Source organism: Phodopus roborovskii, unplaced genomic scaffold (assembly GCF_943737965.1).
Source record: "Phodopus roborovskii unplaced genomic scaffold, PHOROB, whole genome shotgun sequence".
In the NCBI taxonomy this organism is placed as follows: domain Eukaryota; kingdom Metazoa; phylum Chordata; class Mammalia; order Rodentia; family Cricetidae; genus Phodopus; species Phodopus roborovskii.
The window spans coordinates 6,126,865-6,144,891 of record NW_026126460.1 but is presented as its reverse complement, the minus strand read 5'-3'; the positions used below and the strand labels follow the sequence as shown (position 1 = coordinate 6,144,891).

The window sequence follows — 18,027 nt, the reverse complement described above, 5'->3', positions numbered from 1 at the left end:
CTTTTAAGCCTTAACAGTAGCATACGAGGGAAAGAAATCTGAAACATTTTTTTATATACCTTAAATTACTTTTTAAAAATCCAATCATTTACCATGAGACATAGGTGGCTGATTACTGACACCAGTCAATGTAAAGCAAGTTACTTTAAATAAAAAAATAGTAAAAATTTACGTGTTGGGACCTGTTTTGTGAACTTATCCCTTCTTAGTCTTAGCAAGGGAAAGTCATTCTCAGCTGGAGGTCTGGAAAGGAGGCTTGGGGCCTGAGTTTTACAGATGAAGAGAACTGTAAACTGAAGCCTTGGTTGCTGCTGTTAAGCTGACAAAGCTATTACTAGCCTAGTCCTCAACTCCAGAGATCTGCAGAAAATGCAGATCAAACAGCTCCAGAATCTATTAAAAATGACAGAAACTTAACGGCTCTCTGGACAATCTGCTAGGTTTCTCCTTGTTCAATGGGGACACAGGTTGGGCCCCAGGGCAGTGTAAGTCTTTGGCCTTCGGCACCAGGCCCAGAAGGTCCAACAGACTTTCCCTTGGATGAAGAATTTGAAGGACCAGCCTACCTTGTCTAGGCAAAGCAGAGCAATCAATTGTGCATAGTTTGGACCAGGACCTGTGTGGGGTGGAGGAGGGAGGTGACGGGCAGTTTTCACTCAGTGACCAGCTTTGCCACATAAAAGCAAGCTCCAGGTAGAGTTCTTCTATGCCTTGTCATCTTTGGAGCTCTCAGGGGAGCTAGCAGGAACTAGCACTTCTATCATGAGAAGCTTTTTTACTAAACAGTAAATGCCATATTCAGTGGATCTCTGAAGAGTTTGGGAACCACCTCTCAAGTATATCTAAACTAAAGAAATTTTGCTTGTTTCTAGTTAACTGTTTTAGGCTTAACTTTGAAAACATACACGAGGCTAAATAAAGCGAGTTCTTATAATTACATTGATACTAGGCATGACTACAAGTGTAGTTTTCAACACATTAAGGAATTTGATCACTTACATGGTGACTATTAGTTTGCATGGCTTAATCATTAACAGTTTATAATGTTAGTTTCTTTTTTATAAGATTAGGACTTTGCAGCTTTAGGATTTTGCAGCTGTTAGGTTTAACCTTAAAAAATTAAAACATATCTTATTTATCAAATATACCTTACTTATTAAACATGGTGTTTCTAGAAGCTTGCTGTTTTACAGTTACCAGTGACACAAGTACTTAGATTTAAATCTCTAATGCTTGGTGGTGATGGCTCACACCTTTAGTTTCAGCACTTGGGAGGCAGAGCCAGGCAGATCTTTGTCAGTTCGAGGCCAGCCTGATCTTGAGAGAGTGAGTTCTAAGATAGCAAGTGCTGTTACACAGAGAAACTCTTGCCTCAAAGGGGAAAAAAATAGGTGAAGTCACATGGCCTGTACCCTTTAACCTTAGTAAAATTGGCTTCCTATCATGTGGCAGCTTACATCTTGAAAGTCATCAGCCAAGATGGAGGAGAGCCACGTGGTTGCTATTTAAAACATGTTTTCCTAGTAGATCTAGTAGAAGGCAGGTGTGTCTGCTATACCCTATAACAGGTAGGGACTGAGGGATGCTGGGAGAATCTGGAGGTCAGATCAGATCCTGAGATGTTGAGTAGGCCCCTCAGCCGTTTGTGGTGGGTTTGAAACTTTACACTGGTGGTATAGCATCAATAGTCAAAAAACAGATGACTGCTGGGTCTTAGCTTGGTCATTCCCCGCCCTCTCTTTTAAATTCATTTATTTTTATGTGCATGGTATTTTACCTGCCTGTCTGACTGTGCCCACAGACTGGAATTACAGATGGCTGTAAGCCACTCTGTGGATCCTGGGAATTGAACCCAGGTCCTTTGGAAGAAAGGTCAGTGCTCTTAACCACTAAGCTATCTCTCCAACACCTGGCTTCTTTTTTTTTTTTTTTTTTTTTTTCTTTTTCTTTTTTAAATCCAGTCCAAGACCCTGGCTGAAGAATTGACCCATTTAGGGTACGTCTTCTCAAACCAATCAAGAAACAGGCATAGATATGTTCAGATTGAAAGACCCCCACTATGCTTATTGCCTGTTTAAATTGCTCTTGCTAATTTGCCAAGGTCAAGTTATGAGAAAAGTACTGGAGGGAACCAGGTGCTGCTCTCATCCAACGCCAACCAGATATCTGTGGTCTGCAGCTTGGACCAAAGCAAGGTCAGCAGGACAGTGTCCAGTATGCTGAGATAGTCATAACTGAATTCTTTGTATTATTTGTGCCCAACCGGAATAACCAACTGTCCTTGGTTAACTACAACTGCTACATTTAGATGAAACAATGAAATCCCTGTAACCATGCTTCTGCTTCTGTAAGCCTGCTTCTTGCCACCCCAACCCTATATAAACTGCCTGAGTTTTAACCTCAGCACGCTCAGTCCCCCGAAAGACTGAAGCGTCCACAGGTACCTGTGTAAACAATAAACAACCTCTTGCACTTGCATCCAGTGGTCTGGTCTCCTCTCTTGGGGGCAAGGGCCTTCCCCCTGACAGGCTCCAAACTCTTGGGGTCTCTGGGGGGGTCTTTCAAGATCTTTGTTTCCAGGGTTATTATAAATATTCTGGGCGGTGGTGGCACACCTTTAATCCTAGCTCTCAGGAGGGAGAGGTAGGAGGATCTCCAAAGCCAGCCTTGACTACAAAGCAAGTTCTAGGACAGACAGAGTTATAGAGAAAAGCCAGGGCTACATAGAGAACCCTGCCTCAAAAAAGCAAAAAACAACCCCCCCCCCAAAAAAAAACAAGAACAAAAACCCAACCAAACAAAAAAGCTTCTGGGAATATATTCAATTTCAGTGCATGTCACACCACATGCAATTGGTCAAATTGCAAAAACCAAGCTCGTTACTAACTCGAGCTGCTTTGTTGGTGGTGTTTTAAAACATTTAAAAAGTTGCAATCAGGGCAGGTGCTACTTTTTACCTTGCTTCCCTCGTCTTCCTTGTTTCTGGTGTTCGCAGAGTCAGACTCTTTTCTCTGTGAGCAGGAGACTATTACTGAAACCGGCATTGTGTTTAGAATTCTCAGGAAGCCAGCGTCTGGACCGTCCTCCCCCGCCCGCTCCGGACGGACCCGCGCCTGCGCACTCAGAGTAGGCGCAGGCCCCGCCCCGCTGGCGTCACCGTGTTTTCGAGAAGAATCTTGCGTAGCGGCTGTCAGCTCCATTTTGTGCTGGGAGCTCGTCGCCTTCGTCGTCGCCGCGCTCTTCCACCGCCGCCTTGCGAGCTTTGCTGCCGAGGTTGGAGTCTCTGCGGGAGGTAAGAGGCGGTGGTGTCTGTCGGGGACCCTCGTGTGCGGGCGCTGCCCGCCGTCTGCTCCTTTGACTTCCCTGGGTGTCGCGCGTCGTCCCCGCCGCGGCCCTTCGGGGCTGAGCCGCACGCAGCGGCCTCTGCTCAGGCCTGCGGAACTCCCGCTCGCTCCGCTTTCTGGCTGCTGGTGGGCGCGGTGTCCGCCGCCCGGGCGGCCCGGCTGCCGACGCCCCGCGACCGCGGCGCCACCTAAGATGGCGGTGGCGAAGGGCGCGCTCGCCTGCGGAATGGCGCCGCCAGGGCGCGGCCTGCGCCCGGACTCTGCAGGAGAGGTTTTGCTCTCCGTGGTGGAAGAGAGCAGATTTAGGAGTCCGAGGAAAGGACTGGCACGACACAATTTGGGTGCAGTTTCTTTCCTTTTTGAGTTAGAAGCGAAAGGTGGGCGCTATGGGGGCAGCTTACTGACTCCAACCAAGGCAAAACCCGGCTTCCACGAAGGAACAGGATTTCAGAGGCAGCCACTACAAAGCAAAGTTGAGCTTATTAAACAGAAAGGTGTAAAAAAGAGAAAAGGACGGGGCTTGTACGAATAAGAGTTGGTTTTACAAAAATGGCTGTAGGATTTAGGTGGATCCAGAGTGTGAAATCCTCTTTGTTTTGAAAAGGGCATAAAGGCTGGACTTGTGTTGAAAGTTAACCATATTTTAAGCCGGGCGGTGTTGGCGTACTCCTTTAGTCCCAGCTCTCGGTAAGGCAGAGGCAGGCGGATCTCTGAGATCGAGGCCAGCCTGGTCTACTGAGGGAGTTCTAGGAGAGGTTCCAAAGCTACACAGAGAAGCCCTGTTTCGAAAAATAAACAAAAATAAAGTGTTTTTTTCCTTTTGTAAACATTTGTGAAATGTACTCCTTAGGGGGCATTGTTTAAAAATTAAAATGTTTTTCCTTTGTAAATAAAAGAAGGCATTGTTTACCTTTAGGGAGGGGTGCACCCTACGAGTATGAATCATCTCCCCTCTAAGTAAACAGTTTTGCCTTCATCATTATGGACTGCCCTGTAAGTAAATTGGCCTTATTGATGCCTGAAGTTTGCTGGCTCAGCATAAAAGACAAGCCAGTTCGGCAGGCACTCATTTTTCCTTCTCAGGCGTTCTTTACCATATTTCCATATTATTTTTCTGTCTCACTTTGCTAGCAGTCAAGATACCAGCAGGCACCATAGAAATTTACTTGAAGGAATATTGGAAAATGAGGTTATCAGCCAAACAACATTTTTACTGAATTTGTAAACAGATAAATTAGGGTTAGTTGCTGTTGTACTGAGGGAGACTTGTTCCTGATAGGAATTGAATCATACATGAACCTGTAATTTGTACTTCTGGAAGGGTGACGGTTAAAATTTCCCTAAGCTATATAGCAATCTCTTTTTCCAATTTTATAAATTGGGTGGTGAGAGCAAGGTAGAAAATCTGAATAAAATTCAGATTCCAGAATATGAGACAATGCAAAAATTTCAGAACATCGATTTAAAAACAAAAGGTCAATGCTGGGCACAATAACACCTTTAATACCAGTACTCCAGAGGCAGAGGCAGGCAGGTCTCTGAGGTCAAGTCTACTAGACTACTACTAGAACTATGTAGTGACACCTTTGGAGAAGGACCCCCCCCCCAAAAAAAAAAAAACCTGAATGTACAAAGAAAGCTTTTATTACTGAACATCACAGAAATCCAATTAACTGGGGGGGAAATGTCTTTTTTGTAGAATGAGGCATTTAAAGAGAACTTACTGTCCTGACTGGGATGAAAGAGATTGGGAATATGGAGCGTGGAGGAACAGCAGCAGTCATAAAAGAAAGAAGAGATCACACAGCAGTGCCCAAGATCATAAGCGATGCAAATATAATCACTCCAAAACGACTGATAGGTAAGAAGGGCAGTTATGGGCTGGGAACAGGAGACAGTTTGGTTCCATCAGGCACACTACCAGAGGCAGAAGCAGGTGATCTCTTGAGTTCAAGGACAGCCAGGACTACACAGAGAAACTCTGTCTTCAAAAACAATTAAAAAAATACTTTTGGCCTGGTACTGTAGCTCAGATGTAGAATGTTTGTCATGCATACAGCCCTAGGGCCTATGTAACTGATATCACTAACTAGAATAATCAAGGGATTACTGGAGGACTATAGTTGAGTGGCAGTTTAGCTTTGGCAACTGTCTCAAGTTCAATGCTGTACACTGCAAAGAGAACTTGGGAATTCGTTGTTGGGTTTTGGGTTTTGTGTGTGTGTTTGTAAAATGAACTTTTCTCTTCTAGCTATTATCTGGGAATCAGATCCCTAAATGAGAGAGATTATCATAGTCGGCGCTACATTGACGAATATAGGAATGACTACATGGGATGTGAGCCAGGCTATTACTATGGAGAACATGAAAGCAGATATCAGAATCATAGTAGCAAGTCCTCTGGTAGAAGCGGAAGAAGCAGCTACAAAAGTAACCACAGGGTTCACCACAATTCACATCATCATTCACTTGGGGTATGAGCACTTTTTAAGCATTCTGAAAGTTTTTATTTCCCATGGAGAACAGGAAAGCAAAATTGTGTTTCAGAAAAATTAAGGTTAATTATACACCACAGCTCCAGCTTGCAGGAATATTCTTTAAGTATTTGTGCATTGCATAGGAAATCATGAAAACAATGTATATTTAGTTCTGTAATAGTAGATTAATATCTGTTAGCTACTGATTGTCATTACATTAGTGGAGGGTGGTAACTTATATTTTAAGAGGTTTTAATGCTATTTTAGAAAATCTTATTGAATAAGTTCAGTCAGTTTATCACAAAGAATTAGATATTTTGTGTAAGGGTTAGTTATGACTTACTTTAACCTGTTCTGTAATCTTTTTCTCATTAAGCAAGCTACAGATTTGAACTTAATGGTTTCATGTGTTAATTTGGAAATATATCAGATGACATTTTAAATGCTATAATGTTGTTATATACCAAATCTTTTTTCCTCCCAAAATTAGGACTATGTTTTAATACTTTCTTAGTAAGGGAATCTTAATTTGGCCACAGTGTACTACAAATAATAAATTCTACAGTTTTGTAGCATGAAGTTAGGACACTAGAAACTTAAAATATGTTTCAGTGAATGCTACAGATAATCATCTTTTTTTTTTTTTTTTTTAAGAAAAACAATTGTGTTTATGTTTTGTTGCATTACCATTTTGAGCATCTTATCTGAAAATCTGTTCCTTGCCATGTTTTTCTCCTGTTAACATAAACTATGTGCCCTGTGAATTTCTGGGGACTGAATTTGAAATTGCTCCTGCCAACTGTTTGTGGCCTGGCGTGTATCTGAATGCCTGAATATCTCCCCGCTGAATGAATTTCGTATTCTGACCTGAATTCACTCGGGTATATTGATTGGCTGGATGATCTTGGTGCCGCCCACTTGACGTTTCCAGAAGAGTCACCGAAGGAAAAGAACCAGGAGTGTAGAGGATGATGAGGAGGGTCACCTGATCTGTCAGAGTGGAGACGTACTAAGTGCAAGATGTATAGAATATTTTTCAACACTTATTAACTTTTCAGATAACATAATCTATATGTATATATAGATTAAGGTTGCAGGGATTTGGAAATCTTTGTTCTTTCTGTTCCTTTGTTTTCATTTCTTTTGGTGGGAGGGGATTGTGTCTTTGCTTTCTTGAGAGTTTTAATATTTGTTGTACAGAAATTCCAGAGCAGTAAATCAAGTAAATGAAATTAGCCTGAAAATGAAATCAGTTCTAAGAATAGTAATGTTTTTGGATTGTGTTGGCTGATAAGTAATTAGTGATGAGGAAATTTGTAGCATAACATAGTATAATCTGCATTGATAGCATTTAAGTACATTGTTTCTACTTCTTGTTATAAGTGAAATTTGTTTCTCTTTTTTAGATGAAATTGTTAATACTTTAGGTGAAGGTGCTTTTGGAAAAGTAGTGGAGTGCATCGATCATAAAATGTAAGTTTCAAGATTACATTTGAGTTCTTAGTAGAGAATTGGTTTAGCTGATAGTCATTTAACCTTTTGGCTTGGGTCTTTTGATTTAGGGTTTAAAAGATTCATAGATAAAGGTGCTTTCTCTTTATTTGGCAGTTTTGAAACAGGTTCTTACTGTGCAGGCCTGAACTCACAGAAATCCTACTTCCTCTTGAGTGCTGGGATCCAAGGTGTATACCATAACACCTGGCCTCTAGTACTTTGTTTTTTAGACAAAATCAACTAAATAATATTTGTAGCTTCCCAGCTGGGTTGGGGGGGGGGTAGGGTAGACAGTAAGCTGAATTTAATTCCCAGCAGCATCAAAGGGTGTGAGGAGACTTGGGTTTTGGGTTTTGCTTTAAAGAAAGTCATAATGAGTTCTGGTGACGGTAAGGGCTGCTTGCTGGTTACTCTCCTAGATGGGTGTCAAAGGTGTAGGTATTTATGTCCATCAAATCTTCAACCCTGGCCCATGTTGGTAGTTAAGAAAGATTCAGCATGTTGATAATGTTTTAAGATTTTTAATTGTATGTGTGCGAGCACATGAATGCATATGAGTTACAGGTTGGAAGAAGGAAGAGGGTGTCTGTCCCTCCAGGTGGTTGTGAGCTGCTCATTGTGGGGTAATGGGGATTGAACTCTGTACTTCCATAAATAAGCACATGCTGTTAACTGATTGCTGAGCAGTCCTTCCAGCCCCTAAGTAATGTTTTTAATGGTAGATTTTGGTGGTGGTTCTTTTGCACCTCCCCCCAATAAATGAAACATTTGTGTTTCATCCTGGGATGACAGATGATGGCTCAATCAGTAAAGGCTAGGCTCATAACCAAAAATATAGGATATGGAATCTTATTTATACAAAACAACCATTATTATTGATTAACTGTAGATACCCTGCCCTGGGAATAGTAGAAACATTTCTAAATGAGTGGAGTTGGGAGAAGCTGTAAGGTTCTGAGACCTAGCGCCAACTTTTCTGGAGGGGTATTTGAGATAGTTCTTGACTATGGGTAGACACCATAAGAAAAAACTAACTATATTTGTTTTGAGTTTTGGTTAGGAGGTAGATTGAGGTAACACTATCTCAATATAGTGTTAATCTAGACTGTTCTTACATATATTCTTTAGGCGGAGGAACAAAGGATAACTCATGAGTTGTGATACAGTTAAAGTCTTCAGAGTGCTTGGGATTAAAGGCATATGCCACTATGCCCAGCTTGGATTATCACCTTTTTCATTTAGATTTATTCTTTCTTACAGGGGAGGTAGACATGTAGCAGTAAAAATAGTTAAAAATGTGGATCGATACTGTGAAGCTGCTCGATCCGAAATCCAAGTTCTGGAGCACTTAAATACAACAGATCCCCACAGTACTTTGTAAGTATCAAATTAAAACATGGGAAATAGTTTCAGATCGATTTGAATTGTAAGCTCTATTGAGTTATTATTTTTTCATGTTTATTATAGCCGCTGTGTCCAGATGTTGGAGTGGTTTGAGCATCGTGGTCACGTTTGCATTGTGTTTGAGCTTCTGGGTCTTAGTACTTATGACTTCATTAAGGAAAATGGTTTTCTGCCATTTCGACTGGATCATATTAGAACCATGGCATATCAGATATGCAGATCTGTAAATTGTAAGTTCTTGACACACCTTCCAAAACTTGAATGTGAGGCTAATGTCAAGACTAATTTGGATCCTTAAAAAAGAGAACCTAGTGGGAGTGGGGGCTATAGTTCACTGACAGATGAGGCCTCTTTGTTCTGTTCCCATTACCTCAGACAATGAAAAGATGAACTTTACTGTGGAATTGAAAAGCCTGGTCTGAGAGTAGATGCAGGATTGGGGGTTGTGGTTCAAAAGATTTAAGGTACATCTGATAACTGTATAATTGGCAATAATACTGTAGAGTTTGGGTCTCTGACACTGTTAGGTTCAGTCGCCAGAGGAGAGAAATGATTAAGTGTGAAATAAGATTTAGTTGCTAACAGGTCGTTGGTCTTCAGTGTTTAATTCCTTGAATGGTGTTATCCAACATAGAAAGCTAGGAATTTGGTAAGTTGGTAGAGTGCTTTTGCTTCACATGTATAAAACCTTAGGTATGTTCTCCGATGCCACTTAAGCTGGGCGTGGTAGTACATGCCTGTAATTCTAGCCTTTACTAGATGGCAAAAAGATCAGAGTTTTGAGGACATTTATGGTTTTGTATCTTGATTTGAGACCAACCTGGGCTACTACATTAAGACCCTGTCAAAACAAAAAGAAAGGTATATGCTTATGACTTGATTTAGCCTCAGCTCTGAAGATTTTAAATGCAACAAATCTCAGCTTCATAATCACCCCACCCCCACATCACAATTACCACACTGGAACACACCTGTTTCTCATTACATAGCCCTGGCTGGCCTGGAACAGGATTTGTAAATCAGCCTGGTTTTGGACTCTGTTGCCAGCGTCCTTCTGGCAACCCTCTGACCTTTTTCTCGAAAGTGCTGGAATGGTGGCCCATAGTCTCAGCTGACCTGTTACTTGAGAGGCATGGTCTCACTGCAGTCCACGCTAACCTTGCATTCTTTCCTAGTGCTGAGATCGGGGAATATGCTGCCACCACATCCAGCATCCCTGGAGTTGGGGAATGGTATATTTTAGTCCCTGGTGATATGAGACAGTCATTGTATCCTGACCTAGTATGAACCACCTTAGTCCTGTAGATAGATATAACACTGTATGGATGGAATAGTTCATGATCAGGCATGTATTTCCCACACTCCCATTCCTTCTCCAGTGATTTAATTTTCTTCTAGACTAAGATTGTTGTTTTTTAATATGTGTATGTATGTATGTATCTATGTGTATATATATAAAGACGGGAGAGGTTTGGGAATTGTGTTTTTTCTTTTTTTCTTATATGTAAACACAGCTAGATTACCACAGTTCAAGGGTGTCATATTCCACCAGGAGTTGAGGTCACAGATGGTTGTGGGCCACTTGATGTAGGTGCTGGGAATTGAACCCAGGTCTTAAAATTCGGCAGTACAATGCCAGAGAGTGGTGAAGCAGAGGCAGGTGGATGTCTGTGAGTTCACGGCCAGCCTGGTCTACAGAGTGAGTTTTAGGAAAGCAGCCAGGGCTGCTCTCTTAGAGACCCTGATATAAACAAAAATGAGAAAGTCGAATCTAGTCTAAAATTGAGATTTTTCATGTTTTGTTGAATGCTAAGATTATGGGCATGTGTTTTGTTTTCTTTCCAGTTTTGCACAGTAATAAATTGACTCACACAGACTTAAAGCCTGAAAACATCTTACTTGTTCAGTCTGACTACACGGAGGCTTATAATCCCAAGATGGTAAGTCCTTACAATATTGTCATGGTACTAGTGAATACTTTGTTTCAACAGTTTGCCTTCATAACTTCTCACTTACGGTTTTCAGAAACGTGATGAACGTACCTTAATAAATCCAGATATTAAAGTTGTGGACTTTGGAAGTGCAACATACGATGATGAACATCACAGTACACTGGTATCTACAAGACATTATAGAGCACCTGAAGTTATTTTAGGTCAGTGCTTGTTATGCTTTAACAGCCCACATTGTTTTACTGTAGCCACCATTAAATGTATAGTTTTGGGTATTATATGACTGTTGACCATTTTCTCATTACGTATAATATTCCAGGATAGGGAATATACAGCTCTTGTCTAACCTGCCAAAGTCCTTACCCTAATACCCAGAATTACCAAAAAGAAAATCTGCTAGAAATTATGTTAAGTATATTCAAGTTGCTAGGCATGGTAGATTTCTTGTGTTAGAAGCCACATATGGAGGTCCTCCTTCAAAAACAAAAACCTTGAAATCTCAACTAAATAGCTGTGGATCAGGAAGTAGTTTAGCCTTTAAAAATGAGATTGTTACATATTGTAACTAACCACACAAACCCAGATGTGATATGTCTGTGATCCTGGCACCTGAGCGCTGAGTCAGGAAGTCCTTCTTGTTCAAGACTAATCTGAGCTGTGATCCAGAGTCTGACTTGAAAAGATGTATTGTCTGCCATGCACCAAAGTGTGTCTGGGAGTCTAATGTTCCTGGGGTGTTGTGAACAAAAGTCAGAATGTAAGATTAAATCAAACACCTTGTTACATTGAAGGCAAGCAGAGGCATCTCACTAAGTTCAGTACTTGATAGCTTGCTAGTGTGGCTTATTTTTGAGTTTTATGCTAAAGGTTTTTCAGAAAGAAATATTGAAGTTTCCCCTGACATTCATTGTGCTTTGCTTTGCAGCCCTAGGGTGGTCTCAGCCATGTGATGTCTGGAGTATAGGATGTATTCTTATTGAGTATTATCTTGGATTTACAGTTTTTCCGGTAAGTGACAAAAATGGGTTCTAGTGGCTTTGCATTTTAAAAAGTGTAAATAACTGCTTTAATTCAAAGAATACATTTACATAATAAGTTTTTTTCTTACTAGTTATATAAGTAATTTGTCTTAGGTAGTTTTATAGATATTTTAAGTAGTTGTCATAAACCATGTAGAGAAGACCACTGGCAAACTTCAGGCTGTGATGTTATTTTGCTATCTGCCGTTTTGATGACTTCTGAACAGCTGGGACTAGAAAATTTGTACTGGATAATAGAATGGGGAATGGTTAACAAGTGGTTTGTTTGTTTGTTTTTTAAATTTTAGACTCATGATAGCAGGGAACATTTAGCAATGATGGAAAGGATTCTTGGACCACTACCAAAGCATATGATACAGAAAACCAGGTATGTTTTAATTTTTTACTTGAGACATGTCCCGTTTAGTGGCACTGGATTTTGATCAGAACTATAAATAAAACAGAAACTAATTCTTTTTCAGTTAAACAGCAAATTATTGATTTATTGATGGTGAATAACTTAGTTCTACTGCTTGGCTATTTCTTAGATCTCTAGAAAAAGATTTAACCTAGAAAAGTACAGTAGTTGATGCAACTATTCATCTTTGCTAGATAAGGTCAACATGGTAAATGTGAGTGCTTAACTGTTCTAGGAAACGTAAATATTTCCATCACGATAGATTAGATTGGGATGAACACACTTCTGCTGGCAGATACGTCTCACGGCGTTGTAAGCCTCTGAAGGTAAGCTTGCATGGTCTTGAGATAACCAGGACTTTCATGCTCCCACTTGTATAGAGTGAACCCAGGCCCTCACAGTCTGCTGTTGACCTTCACTCTCTGGTTCCTTCCCAGTTTTGAGTTTTGCTGTTATATTACTATGCAGTCCAGGTTAGCCTCAGAAATTCCCATTAGCCTCCCAGTGCTAATTACAGGATTATAAGTGTGCACTGTTGTACTAAACTTATTCCCCACTCTACCCCCTTCCCTCTAGAAACATTTTAATGATGGCTTAGGAAAGGAGGCCCGTTAACCTGGCATCCCATGACTCTGAGTATCCTCCTGTTATTTATGTATAGTGAATGATAAGAATGTTTTTCTCTGTTTCAGGAGTTTATGCTATCTCAGGATGCTGAACATGAGCTTCTTTTTGATCTCATTGGGAAAATGTTGGAGTATGATCCAGCCAAAAGGATTACTCTCAGAGAAGCTTTAAAGCATCCTTTCTTTAACCCGCTTAAAAAGCATAGTTTATAAATATTTATAGTGCTCTGAGAGCAATCTTACAGACTGAATCAGTCTAGTTTTAAATAATAAGTTATTTTGTATAGCTTTGTACATTTTGTATTATATGATTTCTTAAATACATGGCCAAGCCAAATAACAAGCATCTTTCAGTAATTATAGAATGATTTATTTGGAATAAACTGTGCTTATGAATTTATAAAAGTCTGTATAGTTTGGTGTCTTTCTGTAGTCATTTTGCTTTGGGCTGGTTACCCTGACCTCCCCATACAGGGTTTCTCTCTCTCTCTGTTTCCCATTACTCTTTAGATCAAGCTGTCCTTGATCTCAGAGCCGCCTGCCTGACTTCCGAGTGCTGGGATTAAGGGTATGTGGTACCACTGCCCCAGTGGCTTCTGCCGGTTTTTTTTTTTTTTTGTAAGTCTGGAAGTACTATAGATGTTTTCATCTACAAATATATGTGTACCATGTGTGCACGCCAGAAAGGGGGGTTACAGATTAACTTGCTTTGTGGGTGCTGGAAATCAAGCCTGGGTCCTCTAGAAGAGTCACCCTTGTTCTCCATTGAACCATCTCTCCAGCCCCAACTTTGTTCATATTTTTAAGGGATTAAAAAGTGAGTAGTATGGGGCCATCTGAGATAACTATGTGAAGCTCAACTAAAGGTTAGCCAAGGTTGTTTCCCTTTATTGTTAGGGCGTAATGCTGCTATTCCTGGCCAATCTGTAGGTGTGGTGTATTCTGCTTGTTAACTAAAATCTTTTCCTTCTGGTTAAGAATAAACATCTAGCCGTGTTTCTGAATCAAGGTTCCTGTAATGAAGCAGGGTTTTTTTGTTTTTTTATATGTGTATCCTTGCACACATGCGCAAGTGTCTGTAGAAGCTGGATTGAGCCTTGATGGTTTTCTGCTTATATATGGAGATGGGATGGATGAGAGTCTGGTGCTTTGCTTATCTGGGCTTCATTCATGTGCAACACATCCTCAGTTCTGTGGTAATTTATTTTTTGGTTTGGATTTAGTGAACCAGGTTCAGTGCATGAAGACATTTGCCAATAGTTTGCTTGATTTCTGGGAACAGTGGAAGGACAGAACCAATCTGGAAGGTTATTTAACTTCTACATGGGTACACATGCACAAAATACTTAAAATGTGTGACTTGGAAATGTTGGGGGTTTTAAGAGTTGCAAATTTTACAGAGTCCACCACTCTAAAGGTAAATCTGGGTCCTAGCTCCTTCAGAAGTTTGTGGAGATCCTGCCTCAAGGTGGAGCAGGATAGAGCAAGACACCCCACAGTGTGCACAAAAACCAACATAACCCTAGTTTCCTGGGCACATCACTCCTATGGTTTATACTGATAAGATCGTGGTATGTATTACTACATAAACTTTGAACAGTGGCTTACAATCAACATGGGGAAGGGTACCCATATTCTGACTGACACTTTTCTGGGGGGGGGGGGGGCGGTGTTGAGACAGGGTTTCTCTGCATTGTTTTGGAGCCTGTCCTACAACTAGCTCTGTAAACCAGGCCTCAGACTCAGATTTGCCTGCCTCCCAAGTGCTGGCCTGACACTTTGTAATAATTTCTGGTATCCAATTTTGGTTGTGGATGTTTTTGCAGGGTAAGGTGAGTGACCTGGGGGTCACTTCAACCTCAAGAGCCTTCAACTGTTGAATTACACTGGAGCTCTAATGTTAAGAGCACTGGCTGCTCTTTCAGAGGTCCTGAATTCAATTCCCAGCAACCAGTTGGTGGCTCACAACCATCTATAATGAGATCTGGTGCCATCTTCTGGCAGGTAGGCATACTCATCAGTAGGACAATGTATGCATAATAGTCGGATCATCGGTTAAGAGTACTGCCTGTTCTTGCAGAGGAGCAGGGTTGATCCCCAAAACTAACAAAGGCTCCATGGTAAAATAAAAAATTTAATTTGAGGCCAGCTATACTGTAACTCTTTGATCCCAGCACTTGAGAGGCAAGGGCATGTGAATCTCATGATCAAGGTAAACCTTATCTACATTGGTAGTTGCAGGCCAGCAAGAGCTGAATAGTGAGAACCTGTCTCAAAACCACAAGATGGCTCAGTAAAGTTAAATCACAGGACCAACATGGTAGGAAAGAACTGACCTTCACATGTACACTAATGGGGGACACAAGCATGTCCAGGCACATAACATGTACCAACTGCACAATGTAAAAACAAAAAGCCACAGACCTAGCCTTGCCTTGTAATTGCCATCAAGTGGGGAGACAGTCTTAAAGAGACTGAGCCTTTAAATCTGTGGGATTTTATGGTAATTCCAGGTATTGTAAGAAATCACCATTACTGTGTCAGTGAACAAAACTGGGAAACCGCTACATGTCTTACAGTAGTGTAGGTATGCTAGCCAAGTGCTCGGCCACTTGGTGTGCTCTCCAGCCAACTTATTTTTAAATGGGTACTAACATGGATTTCTCTGAAATAGGACACCCCAATACTTCCTAATTATACCAACTGGAAAACACTACACAACTATGAACATTCAAATTTTATGACAGTCTCAAACTTCTACTTCTTGGGATAATCCACCAAGGAATTCTGAAGCTTTGTTTCTTCCACCTTTCCTAGATACAGCACTCACACCTAACTGACAAGGCTCCCTTGATAAGCTACTGCCTGTCAATTACACCAATGATGGGATATGTCCTTCTGCATGCTGTGAATGTTTCCCTTACTGGTTGGTGAATAAATGCTGATTGGCCAGTAGTCAGGCAGGGAGTATAGGTGGGACTACCAGACTAGGAGAAGACTGGGAAGAGGAAGGCAGAGAGGAATTGCCAAAGAGATGCCTTGTAGCTGTCAAAGGGGTACCATGCCAGAGCATTACAGGTAAGCCACAGACTCATGGCAATACATAGTTAAGAAAGAGCCAGTAAGAAGCCCTCGCCATCAGCCAAATGGTTTATAATTAAAATAACCCTGTTTATGTTTATTTGGGACTAAGTGGCCAGGGCAAACTCCACAGGCCAAGAGTTATTAATCCATTATAATTCACATTTTTCTCAAGAAAAAGCCAATTCTAAACTAAGATGTTTTCAGTCAAAAGCATCAGATTTCTCCAGATTGTTTAAACCATGCCCACTGAATATCTATTAATTCCCCCCACCTCCACCCCTTTTAGACAAACCATGTAGGCGACTGGCCTGGACTCAGATACACCTGCCAGATAAAAGCATGTGCTCCATGCTCATGGTATTTCAAACCTTTTTTTTAAATTTTAAATAAAAACAATCTTATTTTACATATTGATCCCAGTCCTACTCCCTCCCATCCTCCTCTAGTGGCCCTCTCCAACCTCTCCCCAGGCATGAGGCCTCCTATAAGGGATCATCAGAGTCTATCACATCATTAGTATTTTAAATCTTAAGGCCTCAGTATTCTGGTTGAATACAAAAAGTATTTCAGGTTGATAAAAGACTATTACTGAACACATGCACACATACACAAATCCTAACAAAAGCAATTAGACTTTTCACATGATTGCTTACTTTACATAGTACCCGAGGAAGAAATTTTACAACACAAATAATTCAGTAACATATACTCAAATATTGGCTTGTTTAATTCATACCACCCAAGTTTCTGGGTTCTGAAAGCAAGACTCCTTGAGTACAGGTGTTGACAAGTGTGGCTGTCTGAATGGGAATGAACCTTAGGACCACACATGAATAGCTGGCCTTAGGATTTGGGTATGCTGGCTATAGGTAGGCTTTGAGGTTTCCAGAGACCATGCCATTTCCAATGTGTCTGCCTCTTGGTTGTCTCAACACGTTAAGCTCTCAGCTACTGCCCCAGTGCCAGTCTACCTGGCACGCTCCAGCCTCAATGGTCTTGGATTCTAAACCTCTGGGACTGACTGTAAACTGATGGGGGATGTCCTTCTGTATATGTTTCTCTTATTCATCAACAAAACACTGGCCAATAGAGGCAGGAAGATAGGCAGGACTAGAGAATTTTGGCCAAGGTAGGCAGAGAAACACCACATATAGACCGGGAAGACAGTACACACCAGGCATTCTTTGGTAAGGACATGTAGAAATACATAATTAGGCTGAGTGGTGGTGGTGGTGCATGCTTTAATCCCAGCACTAGGGAGGCAGAGACAGGCAGATCTCTGAGTTTTGAGACCAGCCTGGTCTACAAGAGCTAGTTCCAGGACAGCCTCCAAAGCCATAGAGAAACCCTATCTCGGAAGGAGAAAAAAAAAAAAAAAAAATAGTAGTTATGGGCTAATAATTAAGAGAGAACTAGCCAATAAGAAGCCCTTGTCATCAGCCAACAGGTCCCCCCCATCTCACCCCACCTCACTCCCACCCCACCTCACTCCCAGCGCTGTCCACACTTTGAAAGGGAAATCTATAGGATTTCTAATAATGTGTACACATTAGAAGGAACTCAGATAATTCAATGACAAATCTACAATCAGGTTGAGGACCTATTCGATGCTGGGCATGGTAAACACATATTTGATCCCAGCACTGAGAAGAGGCAGAGTTCATGCCAGCCAGGACTAGCCTCAAACATACAGCAAGTCTTTATTGCCTCTTCGCCACTGCTAGATTGCAGGTGTGAACCACCTCATCTGACTTCAAGAATTTGCAAAGCCCTACAAAGCCCCAAGGCCAAGGGGGAAAATGCTTTGCCTGGTGCTAAGGTATAGCTCACAACTCGGAGGTGATCCATAGATCATGAATTGTCAACTACATAGGTGGCTAAGGCAGGAGGTGCATACAGCCTGCCTGGGTGACAGAAGTTCAAAGCTACCCTGAGTATCTTAATGAGACCATCTCATGAACATAATGCAAATTCATTCTTAGAGGATATGAAAACTTATTCATTTCATGTATAAAGCACAGACACAGTATATAGTGTATCTATATTAAAATTTATTGGGTGCTATAGGGGGAAAGGGTTCTGGGAAGTTCTGGTAATGGAAAAGCTTGAACACTGCTGTAAGTTAGCCTCTTGGTCACATGCATTTCCCCTCACCATCATTATGCCAAGCAAAATATGTGGCATTTTGGTATCTGGAGATTTTATAAGA

The 18,027-nt window shown here is 41.2% G+C and overlaps 1 protein-coding gene across 1 annotated transcript; it reads left to right on the top strand.

The window, feature by feature from the left end:
* The first annotated feature begins 5,039 nt into the window (after window positions 1-5,039).
* On the top strand, window positions 5,040-12,947 carry Clk1 (CDC like kinase 1). The gene is made up of 12 exons (XM_051190253.1): window positions 5,040-5,205; window positions 5,596-5,818; window positions 6,753-6,843; window positions 7,228-7,294; window positions 8,576-8,692; window positions 8,783-8,949; window positions 10,565-10,659; window positions 10,745-10,874; window positions 11,597-11,679; window positions 11,999-12,078; window positions 12,344-12,434; window positions 12,801-12,947. The coding sequence occupies exons 1-12, from the start codon at window positions 5,045-5,047 to the stop codon at window positions 12,945-12,947; spliced, it is 1,452 nt and encodes a 483-aa protein (XP_051046210.1). The 5' UTR covers window positions 5,040-5,044.
* The last annotated feature ends 5,080 nt before the right edge of the window (window positions 12,948-18,027 follow it).

What these genes read in the sequence shown, in the direction of transcription:
- Clk1 (XM_051190253.1), top strand. Translation starts at nt 5,045, where the DNA reads ATGAGGCATTTAAAGAGAACTTACTGTCCTGACTGGGATGAAAGAGAT. An exon ending in CACTCCAAAACGACTGATAG is followed by an intron (nt 5,206 to 5,595) that starts GTAAGAAGGGCA and finishes TTTCTCTTCTAG; the next exon opens with CTATTATCTGGGAATCAGAT. An exon ending in ACAGATCCCCACAGTACTTT is followed by an intron (nt 8,693 to 8,782) that starts GTAAGTATCAAA and finishes TGTTTATTATAG; the next exon opens with CCGCTGTGTCCAGATGTTGG.